At 40.3% G+C, this 12,390-nt stretch overlaps 1 protein-coding gene across 1 annotated transcript in view; it reads left to right on the top strand.

The window, feature by feature from the left end:
* unc13c (unc-13 homolog C (C. elegans)) overlaps nucleotides 1-12,390 on the top strand; it is a 103,479-nt gene that overhangs the window by 55,633 nt on the left and 35,456 nt on the right. Inside the window, exons 18-19 of the mRNA XM_023411972.2 lie at nucleotides 7,760-7,893; nucleotides 10,223-10,308. Of these exons, the coding sequence (XP_023267740.1) occupies nucleotides 7,760-7,893; nucleotides 10,223-10,308 (220 nt within the window). The remainder of the gene's footprint in view (nucleotides 1-7,759; nucleotides 7,894-10,222; nucleotides 10,309-12,390) is intronic.

Below are 12,390 nucleotides of genomic sequence, written 5' to 3'. Positions count from 1 at the left end.
ATCGGTGATGCTTTTATTGTGAAGTATAGGAAATGCAATCAGCTCATCACAGAGTTAGTAGAGCTTCACTTTTCAATAAAAACTGATCGACTCCATCAGATATGGACATAGTCTGCGTTGATTGGTCTGTGAATCAGTTTTAAATATTGCAGGGAGGAATAATAGAGACAGGAACAGCCACAGTGAGCTGAAAAGGGCTGCAGGTGCCCTGCAACACCTTACCTTGCTGTGTGGCGCAGTGGAAAAACACTCATACTACGCCAGTGCATGTGGTTGTGCATGCATTCGTTTCGGTCAAAAAGATGAAGATGTTGAGATTATAAGGGGTGCATAGTGTTAAGAGTTTAATCAAGATAATCGCCTGCTGCATGGTTCTTCTGCCCAGCTCTGCAAACTTGATCATTAAGCATTAACCAGACTACGGCCGACTGTGCCCAGCAAATTGTTGGCCTTTTGGTCAGTCAGACCCTCCGCCCAATCACCTCCTCATCTACTTCCTTCCAAAACACACTAGCAGTCAGATAGCCATAATATTTTCTTTAAAAAAGAAAATGAACAGGGAGACAAGCTCTGCTTTTTTACTTTTACATCAGGTTTCCTGTTTTGAAGATGTAAATTGCAAATTGGTCAAAATTCCTGTTGCAGTGCTTATTATTCATCTTGAGACACGTTTTACATAAAAATCATTTTGTGGTCTATAGCTGAAGTAACCATCATTTCTACATCCTTCAACAAATGTTGCTGACTATTATTGCAGATGGCCATTTTAGAAATAAATTAGTTTGCCCCTGTTTTAGTGGGGTTTGTCTGCCACCTATTCAGCTGTATTTTTTTTAGTTTCTTTCATTATGGTCATTGTCATTATGGCTTCCTTGGGCTTGAAAATCATAACCCAGCCAACTACTGGCCCATCCGGAGATAGCAAACTCTCTCAAAATTAAACAAACAAAAATAATGATCAAGGTAATTTCTACCTAGAGGATTTTTATGTTCATGGATTGTACACACAGGATAATGGCAAGCAGACTAAAAAAACAACTAGACCAATGTGTTATATAATAACAATATAATATTGTTATTGTCAAGTTGATATTTTCTGCATTTCTGGATCTGGATTTGATGAGTAAACACAGTGTGAGCAGGAGCTGCTGAGCTTTAATGAGAACAACCCACAACATACCTGCTGTGCAGAGTCATGCAGTCACATTCAATCTACAAACTAGCAACTTAACATGTGATAATGAGCTGGGCAGACACAAACTAGATAACTTAAACTAAATTGAGTCTTAATTAACTTACTACTTGCATCATTGGAAAATTTAAGCTGTTTTATGTTGGTGTTGTAGCTTCCTTAAATATATGTAGAGGAATACCTGCTTTTAATTACTGTTAGTCTTTAAAAGGTCATTAATATTGAATACAGTTATGGTTTTAAAAATAAAAATAGTTTCTTAAATGCCAGGTGCCAGAACCTGGCATCTCCTTCCTCACCTCATGTGTTTATATGCTATCACCTTCAGCCTGTCGTAAATCTGACATCACACTTCCCCATTCATCTTTACTGTGCTTTGTGTTGATGTGTGACAATGCCAGGAAAATATAAATTCAATCCAGCATGGTTGGAAATCAATAGGCTCTTTATCATGACTGACATTTACCAGACAGTAAAATGTGTACACCGTGTCTATTGCAAACTTTGCATGAAGGACTTCAACCTTCTAGGAAAGGAAGAGTCCACAGTGAAGAGACTTATAAAAGCAACCAAGCATCAGGCACCACTTAACTGATGCAAATCACCGTCTCTGCTGTTGAGGGCTTTTTGGCTTTCAACTGTCTGGGTGGATATTGTTTGAGCTCAGAAAATAAGCTGGACAATATATGTAAACTTGTATCACTGGCATGTCATGAGCAGCTGCAGGCATGTTCTCAAATTAAAAACTCAGAGACTCTGTTATTATTATTATTACATTCAAGAAACACAGCGTTGCCCAGTCGTCGGTTATGGTTTGCTACTTTGAACTCATGAAGATTTTCATGCGTTAGTGCCTGAGTAAATAATCAGGCAACATACAGCTCTGCCTGATTATTTTATGGTTTACTTCCCAAAGAGAATGGCCTCCACACCACAGAAGATAATGTCTTTTTAGGTCGTAATAAGGTCCAATCCGCTCAAAAGTTGAATAATAAGCTTCCTTTGTTTAAACAGCCTGAGGGGTTGTAAGCAATTACCAAACCGGAGAGATAGACACTTTCCCTAATTACATCTTCGTCCACCACAGTTTCACAGTAGACAGCCTCTCCATCAGCGTTTCCTCCAAGGCAGAAGAAAAAGACATCAGCTTCACCCCAAAGCAAACCTCGCTGTGGCTATGAATTATTATGTTCACACACATTGGTAGCCTTTGACTCACAGGATAGAACACATTTCAGACCCCAATTCTCAGGTTGCTAACAGTGACTGAGTGCGGCGACAGAACAGCTGACACGGTGGCCAGGCAGCCAGTGAAATATCCCAGCCACAGCGAGGCATCTTGCATAACATAACAACAAAGCTCTCTACTTCTGCCTGGGCATAAAATGACTGTGGGGGTGGGCATAGGCAGGGGAAATCTAGCTTAACAGTTTCTTAAATCCCAGCACGAGAGGGAGGATTTTGAAAAGCGAGAAGAACGGGGAATGGAAAGAGGTCAAAGGAATCAGGGCAAAAAAAAAAAAAAAAGGGAAGGGCAAAATTCTGGCTCATCCAGTGTGAAGGAATATGTAGTGGCAGTGCACACACCACAAATGCCTGCTAACATGCACAGGCATATATGAAAGAAATGTACATGTATATGTACACATGCTTTTGCATTATGCAAATATTAATGCATAATTAAAAGCAATCTGGTTTTGAAGAGGGGGGTTGGTGATTGCTGACATGTGTACGCAGGGAGGAATCCACTGATCTAGAGTCAACTCCACTTGTTCCTGAGCAAGCAATTCAAATTGATTCAATAAGTATCGCTCTCACCAACATCATCTCATATTTGCCAACATTACCCAAGTGGTTGATTTAACTCTGTTTGAAGAAGATGTGTCTTTGAGTGCATTTTCCCATACATGAAGTACAGTATTTACACATACAACCTATTTTCACTGTGCCTTAAAGTGCAACAGCTTCAGTTCCACCCACGGCTCTTTCTCTTGGGAATTTGATCACATCCTCTGAGAGCTTCCTTCAATCAGAGACTCTGTAATTTGTGTCACAATGTGAGAATTGATGAGCAGCCGGTCGTATGCTAATGCTGATTTCTCCCACACAGGGCCCGAAAGTGCCAAACAATAAACATAAACCACTAACTACTCTCTAGAGGAGAGATACACCGCTATGAATATTTCTGCTAGTGCCTCCCCATCACTTCACTGCTCTGCACTCTCTTAGTTCAGTACAGTATTCACCTCCAAGTACAACTAAGAGTGGAGCCCATGGGTGTGTTGTTGACTGTAAAAAAGACAGCAGGCCACTTAATCACCTTTAACAATGTGTTCGCACCTACTTGATGTGAATAAAGATAAGCAAAGGGAGTCTACACTATGTTTTACTGGGATGCAAACCGCATCCAATCCAGTAGGGATGACACAACCTTCGGTGTCCTTCATACATGCGTACAGTTATGCATGCGCACACACGCAAAGACACACGCACAGGCAGGTTTTGCATAGCTAACTCACCTCCTGCAGAGACGTTTGTTTCATTATTCATGTCTCCAATTTAACAGAAATTTACCTCACTGTAGATCTCCCCTCCTGATGGCCCATGCGTCTCACATCAGGCTTTTCTCTTTGAAGTATGCGTCACTAATTCTAATTTCATAAACTATGAGTTAGGGGCCAAGATGGATTGTAGGTCTTTTTCCTCCATCTTTGATCTCAACTCATAAATTGCTAATTTTCTTTTCACTGGTAATCACTTGTTAATCTCTCAATATTTTGAATTTCATGATTAATGGTCCATGCAGATCTGTCTTTGGGGTCGATTGCCTTAATTTATGATCACACTGAGCAGTGCTGCTTCACTTCTTTGCCATTCTTCAACAGTTCTTGAAACATATACAGTAGATGATTTACTCTGTTAGAGACATGTGCAGACATGCGTATGGCTTAAACTGCCCAATACAGTCTTTGAGTTTAGACTGGGTTTCGTATGAAGCTCACACTGCCTCTTTGTTGCCTCCATATAGGAAACCAGGGCATTTTTCGTGTTTTGCTATATAGCAAATATAACTGAAAATGCAAATTAGAAAGTCATGAGCCTTTGATGGATGACAAGTAATCTCTTTTTTTGACTATGGCACATGAGATGATAGATTTAACTTTTGCAGCCCTTTTGCAGATGATGAAAGTCGTGAACCCTGGGTTCACATGATCAGCTGTCGCAGAATCAGCCGTAAACCCTATCTGTGTTTCTTATTCCTCTGAGATTAAATTCTGTAGCTCCTTCAGCTGCAACGTCTGCAAGACATGCAACAGCATTACATGCTGTGCATTACCAGATATTTAAACCAAGAATCTACATCATCAGACACAAGTTGATTATTGTAGGAATTGATTAGATTCTAAGGACTGTATTGAGGATAAATGGAATCATGTTGCATTTTCATTTCCCCAGCTCTCTCTAAAACATCTCCTCTCTGAGCTGCGCCAAAGTCAATACGCTGAAGGTTGATAAATAATTCAACCTGAATTATTCAAGAACTGATTTGAACATGTTTCATTTTTAACACAATTTTCTATTCATCAGAAATACATTTTGCTCCAGTCAGAATTACATACTCAATTGAGAAACGGTGTATTGCACCCTCCTTTGGGGAGGGTGTGTCCCCACAGTTCACAGTCATAAATTAAATTTGTCACTGCCAGTGTCATGTGTTAGCATGTAATCATGTCTGTGTATGATACACATGTGTAAGTATGGCTGAGTTTGTACCAGTATGTACACTCACTCAGTTTTCTGTGTGTGTGTGTGTGTGTGTGTGTGTGTGTGGCCTTACTCGTTTTCTGTGGAACATGTGCATGGCAGAGTGAAAGTGCTTGCTGACTGGTGGATCAGTGTGGTCGCACTCAGTATGGGGTGAACAGATGGTCGAGTCAGTGAGTGGTTTTAGATTCAACACCTTTCACCTTGGGACAGCAAGACTCTGACACACACCCACATCTACATAAACACATTACTGAAGAGTTATAACATTTTTTAACTTTGAAGTTGTAATACTAAAGATTTCAGTCCTGACTGATTTTGCAACACCCATCATTACTAGTGATGAGTGTTATTTAAAACTACAGGTCCCAGAATTCTAGGGGCAGCAAACATTCGTTGAGCTGCTACTTCGTCAGGAATCCAACAGGCAAACATACAGTGGATCTGTTTCCAGAGCAACTAAACAAACTCAGATTGTTTTGATAAAGAGGTCAGGTAATAATCTCTTTCCATCATGCAATGAGCTACCATGATCTGATGCTCACTGTGGCTGCTGATTCTTGTCCAATTACTCTGCTGTATAACTAATCCAGTATCAAAAAAATGCTGAAAAGGATCATATACACTACATTTCCTGTGACTGCTTCACAATAAAAGCCACCTTTTATTCTGTCACATTGACCTCACAAAACACATTTATTTTTCAATTAATTAATTCATGTGTTAATCATGACAAAATATAACACAAATGTCTAAGTTTGTTTTAAAACCGTTTCACAAAAGTACAGAGACATCACAACCACTGCACTGTACCGGATAATATATGAGTGTTAAGTATGACTCACAGAAACTGAGGAGGGATGGTCTCTGGTGAGTTGAGCAGCCTTCTGGCTTCAAACTCAGCGTCCCTCATCTTCATGCCGGTGTTCACCTCCCACACCTGAAACAAGGAAAGAATATGTTGAGCAGGTTCTGATATATTTACAGGAGAAATTGAGTGTAATGTAACAGTTGAGTCCATACTACTGTGAGGCCTGAAGTCAGGATTGTGGTCTTACCAGCTTTAGAAGAGGTCTGGCCTCATCCTCATCAAAGTCCTCCCAGAGCATTCAGACAGAAAGAAAACACATGTTTTATCTTAACTGTTCCTCTCACCCTCATTACAAACAGATTATTGTGACATGAGCAGAGTTTAGGCTGTGAGTGTGTGTGTGTCTCAGTAATTCACTGCACTCTCAGTGTGTGTTCGCGCTCCTCCAGCAGCAGCTCAGTCTTGTCTTCAGCAGTCACTGCTATTCTGCTGAAGCCACAAAGGTTCAGCCACCAGTACAATCTAAACATACAAGAGATCACATGCCTTCATCCTCATGTATTGGCTCTTACTTGAGACTTGTAGGAGCCGATGTGCAGAGTTTAACTGCATCTGAAAGATACAGACATTATTTCCACATTTTAATCACAGATATTGACAATGTGGACAGGTGAGTCCAGGTTATGTTAAAGGGGTACTCACAGGGGAAACTAAGACATCCAGACTTTAAGTTCTCAGACAGCTCAAACTTCAAAAATGCCATCTTACATTCCACGTGCAATGTAACCCAACTAGTGGCATGTGTTTGTCAGACATTTCCTGCATGGAAACCCCCCATGTCTCACAGCCTCAGGGTTTTTGTTTTTAAATTTTCAAGCCTGCAAGCACAAGCCTAGATATGACAGACATGACAAGAAAGTCAGAGATATTTTCCCAGACTTGACAAAGCTTTCCACAGACTATATAGTACTCTCCATGACATATACAAAACACAAGATGTGTAGTGTGAAGAAGTTATAACTATTGAACTGTAGTTTTCAGCAGCTGTGGGCCGTCACCTTTTGGGTTCTGGTTTTCTAGTTTTGGCACGTAATTGTAATATTACGATCCTCATAGCAATTAGATGTTTCTGTGCCTCAGTGACCGTCGTGGCTGGCGGCATTATGTTTATAGGCTGTCCATCCCAATCTAATGAACGTCATATCTCAAGAACGCCTCGAGGGAGTTTCTTCAGATTTGCCACAAACATTCACTTTGAATCAAGTATTAACTGATTAGAAATTGGACGTCAAAGGTCAAGGGTTAAGGTCACCGTGACGTCATAATGTTCTGCAAAAGCAATTTTCTGGCCATTAACTCAGGAATATAGGGGAGGTTTTGACCATATTTCCTTGACTGGTTGACGGAGGCACACAACCATGAGATGGAAATTCTAGTTAATGAGCAGCAGTGGGAAATGTTTAGTTCGAATTAGCAATACATTAGCAGAACAGTAAACAGTGAGGCTGATATCGATGAGATGAAACTGTGAACAGTAACATTGAATTACATTCATGCACCATTTCCTGTGAATTCCTCATGCATGTGAAGGTAATTTGAATCCTACAATGACCCTCTGACAATGATAAGTGCTGTATTTGTTAATGACAGAATTTAAATACACTGAATAGCTATAGCTGAAAAATGTAGACCATAAATTGTATCAAACTGGGTTTTATTTATTCACGAAAATCTGAGGATTAGAACTTTAAGAATCTAGAGTTGGATGATCTCTGGGCTCATCTTACATGGGATATAGAAGATATAAATGCACTGATAAGTCAGTTGGTTAAGTGCAGCATCCATCTTTGTTTGGCTTTCTCTTTCTTATTCCAGCCAATTTTGGATTTTTGCCAAATCCCACAGTTCATTTTTTCTTATCGTATAGACTCGCCCCTCATCACACTCAAACTGGCCTGTGACTCTCATCGTGTTAATTTCTTCCTCCGTAGAGCCGGAAGCAGGACCTTCCCCGTGAGGAGCAGGGTCCGTCAATAAAGAACCTGGACTTCTGGCCAAAACTCATCACTCTCATGGTGTCTGTAATCGATGAGGACCGGACGGCTTACACCCCAGTCATAAACCAGTATGTACTTCTTTATTACACATACTTGCTTTTTGCCAAGAAATCTGATCAAATACATCCAACTGCACTTCAGTGGTTACTATTTTAACTCCTGTGGAAAGCAGTTAAATACTCCCCTTACATATACGTACATTGTTGAACATTTTGTAAACATTATAATATTTTCATAAAACTATAATTTGTAAGTGCTTCCACTATTTCAAGTGTTTAAATCTATTAGAGATCATCATGAAAACACACTAAAACAGTGCTTTTCATTCTAAAGCTTAATTTTGTGTTGGATATATATGTGGTGAGTGGTGTGTTTTGTTATGGAAGTAAAAAAAAAACGGACAACTAGCTGATGCTGTAAGTAATTGTTTGAGGCTTTAAAATGCCTTACGCTGATGAAATATTTACTTATTTGTTCAATATTTGTGTATTTTTGTTGTTTTTGATTATTTATTTTGCTTAATTAAGGCCAAGTTTGGCTTCATTATTCATCACACAGGATTATATAGATGAGGGAGAGAAATCCGTCTTAAATAATCACCTCATATTAATTAATTTTAAGATAATTTTTTGGGGGGGTTTTTTTTTTTAGAGAATGTAAGGGAAAAGAAAAAAGCCGTTCCATCTGCTCCTGTAAATGTGAAAAATGTTTTTAGTAATTGTAGAGACTGAATGAGCACAGTATTGCAGAAGAAGCCAGCAGTGAAAAATACTTTGTTTGTATGGTGAGCCATAGTACGGATGGATGAAAGGGGAACGCAGTGTTGCTGAATTACATAACAGATGAGAGATTTGTTGGTATAAAGGAAAAGGGGACAGAGGGCTGGTTGTGGTGGTGGTGTTGAGAGAGGTGCAAGGTGGTTGTGTTTGTGCCCTTTAATTGATTTGGTTAATAAAATCTAATAAATTATACAACCTGAAGAAGATGGAATGGAGCTCGCCTTAGAAGAAATAAGATGTCTCACTCATACATATCCTCTCACAGTTTCGCCTCCCCCTTTCTTCTCTTCTCCTTCCTCTTGCTGATTTACGATGCTTATTAAGACTGTGTTTATGCCCTGAGCTTTCTCTCCTACACTGTCTAATGATAGATTTGCAATATTCATGTCCATTTCCTCCACATTCCCCTGGTCACGTTCCAGAGTGACAGCAACTCCGATGCTTTTTCACTACAAACCCAAGAGTGGACCTTTTGCCTTTAAATAATGGGAGCTGCTGCCAGAAGGGAAAAAAAAGAAAATGTTAGTCTGTTGCTCTATGCGGAGAATAGTTACATGGGAATCAAGCCTAGCAGTTTTCAAGCCAATAGACTGATCCGCAGAGTTTATTTTATGATTGGAAATATGAGTTGTTTTTAAAAGTGTAAAGGATAAGAAGAGCTTTAGAGATCATTTCCAGATTTACTGTAGATTGCAAACCACATAACATCATTTATTTCACCAAAGAGAAGTAGACCATCTAAAGGCATGCACAGTGACTCTCGATGTTACATTCATTTTTGCCATGGAGGGTTTTCATTGTCTGCCTCGCCTACAGTACACCATGTGGGTGCGTGGCAAGACTGAAGAATAACTGAGCTGGAGAGGGAGATTCTCAGAGCAATAGAGATGAAAGAGGACACGATTGTTTCTGGGAGTCTGTTTTTCTTCTCCAGTAGTGACTGGGAGCACAAATCCACCTCCTCGTCTCAGTGTTTGTTTCTTTGCTCCACAAAAGGACGCACCAACATTTGGAGAGGGAAGAAGAAAGTGTTTGCGTGTACGTATGTGTGCACGCTCCGGCTTTGCCTTCTGCAGGAGTGTCCCGGCTGAGCAGATGATTATAGCTTCAATAGAAATCGGTGGACAAATACATTTGTTGTTGGGGAAAAAAGGGCGGTCTCCAGCAAAAGTAAAACATTTCCAGATAAATTGAACTTTCTCAGGCCAGGGCCCTGTCATCTATAAATGTCCTCCCATCACTGTCTGAAGATACGGATAATTAAACCATCGACACCTCACATTCAAGCTTTGACTGAAAATCTATAGGCATTCAAAAAAGCAGATTACCTGCCAAATAGGTTGCCACCCTCTGTCTCCCTTCTCCGCCGTGTCATTTCCTCCTGCACTTTTTTTCTCATCTGTAAGCCCCGGGCATGTCTCTCCCATTCCGCCCCAATTCAACCCGGTTTGGAAATGACGGGGGATTATTAGATTATGAGATTCACCAACCATGTCTTCTTGCACATCTGTTAAGTCGTTTGTTAGAGATTCAGGCTGGGCCAAGCCATCAGGCCACCCAGTCGAGCGTGTTATTATACGGAAATGAGTCTGATTGGAATCCGTCTCAATTCCACCAGGTTTCCACAGGAGCTGAACGTGGGCAAGATCAGCGCTGAGATCACGTGGAGTCTCTTCGCCCTGGATATGAAGTATGCAATGGAAGGTCAGTAATGTTACTGATAAGACAATCATCTCCTGAGGGTGTGTGTGTGTGTGTGTGTGTGTGTGTGTGTGTGTGTGTGTGTGTGTGTGTGTATGCGTGCGTGTGTGCATGTGTGCGTGTGTGTGTGTGGGATTGAATGAGAGCTTAAGATAAACTATATAAACTGATTGATCGATGGCAAAGAAAAACTAGGTTTAGCATGTTCTAATGTGACGCTCTCTCCTTTCCTCTGTAACTACACAGGGATAAGTTTACTGTGTTATACCTCTGTGTATCTGAGTGCTGTTTATTGGCTGGTGTCATGGTGTTGTTTATCGGCTGTGGTCAGCTCTACTGCCTATCTAGATTACGCTTCCCTGATTTCATTCTATTGATCCCTATAGAGAAACCGGAACTTCATGTAATCAAGATAAACAATTGATCAGTGGCACAATGTTGATGTGCTAGTGCCTGTTTCTGTGTTTTGTTACCTGTGTGGTGCAAGTGTTTTATATAAGTAATATATGATGAGGAAATGATATTTGGATCTAACCCAAAGTGTTGTTTTCTTGTTTTCAATTATTCATGTAGCATTTAAGGTTTTAAAGGTGATTTAGAGTTCAGTATTGGAGTTAGACATGTAGGGGTGAAGGCACAGTTGTTTGTCTATGACTTAAACATTGGTGGGAAGATTTTAGAAGCATGACCATCAGTAGGCAGTGTTAGGTAGGTAGTAGTGAGTCATTATGCCCAAAACTTACCGTAATTACAGATGTGCAACAGCCATTACACATTTTTCAATTATGCTTGTGTCTGCGTCTTTGTTATGGCCTAACAAACATAACACTGAACTTACAATGCAAATGTATAATGCAAGAATTGCCTGCAGTGTGCAGGATAAAGGCATAAAAAAGGGAATTTTGTACCATATAAGGGAAGTGATTTACAACCTTTAATCTAGCCTGGACCAAAAATACTCAATCAGTTTCCCCCATTACCATTAAATACTCAAAAGTGTAAACCAGTCATTCCGTAGCAGCGATGTGGTGTCTCGTTTAAGTAGACAAGGTGCCCTAATGTTATTCACATTTAGTATTCTTGTAATCTGCAATAGGTTAGAAAAGATTTTGTCAACAAGAGTTCTTTTTTTTCCAAGACAGCAGAGATTTGCAGTGATCAAGCAATAAATCTCAGATGTGCTCCGCTGGCAGGAAGACAGATGTTCCCCGATATATTGTGGGTTTTGACTTCAATCCCCACCCCCCTTTTCTCCAGCTCACCTCCCAAAAGACAGCGAAAGCCTCCAGGAGGTTATTGATTAAACAAGCTGTTTTTTTTTTAGGTTAAAGGCTTCTGGATCAAACCCCACAGGATATCAGGATCAGGATATATGGAGGGGAGGTGGAATGCAAAAGGGAATTAATGTGACTGGGGTTGTGAATGAATGTTAAAATAGCTGTGTGTGTGTGTTTGCACTTCAGGACTCAGCAGGGTAGCACCCTGGGTTATGGCTTTGTGTGAATGTTTGCGCTGAAGTTTGACTCGACTAAGTCTCTAAACAGCAGTTAGCTTTATTACCCAGAAATCATGCAATATGACATTCACACGCAGCACACACTATGCTCAAGTTTACCAAATTCACATCCCTTGTCTGATCACTTCACGTCAAAGTCAGACTTTCTCTGGACAAATTGCTTGGATGCTGCTCAGTAGGAGAAGATTACCATTCCCAGCACCATTTTGAAAATCAATCAAATGTACCACACCATATATATCCAGGATTATGCGGTGCTCTTATCTGTCAGGCGCCACTATAACGTTTAACTTGGTGCAGCAGTGTTTTTCATACAAATCTTGCCTTCTATGTTGTATTAGACATGACAGAGGGTGTGATATCTGCCACTTCAATGATGGCAAAAGAGGCAGAGAGGAAGTGGTAAGATAAGATGGGTGATCTGACGGAGGTCAAACACTGGAAATGCTCCTTAGACTGTGAGTAACAGAAAAAGCAGAGATGTACCAAAAGAGCTTATTGGTCGAGTCAGTTTTATTATTTATTATTTATACAACACCAAAGCACAACAGAAGTTATATAAAGACACT

The sequence above is a fragment of the Seriola lalandi genome, unplaced genomic scaffold (assembly GCF_002814215.2).
Source record: "Seriola lalandi dorsalis isolate HSWRI2012SDOR001 ecotype SW California unplaced genomic scaffold, Sedor1 jcf7180002054474, whole genome shotgun sequence".
Lineage (NCBI taxonomy): Eukaryota > Metazoa > Chordata > Actinopteri > Carangiformes > Carangidae > Seriola > Seriola lalandi.
The sequence above is the reverse complement of the archived record's forward strand: the minus strand, read 5'-3'. Positions and strand labels throughout refer to the sequence as shown.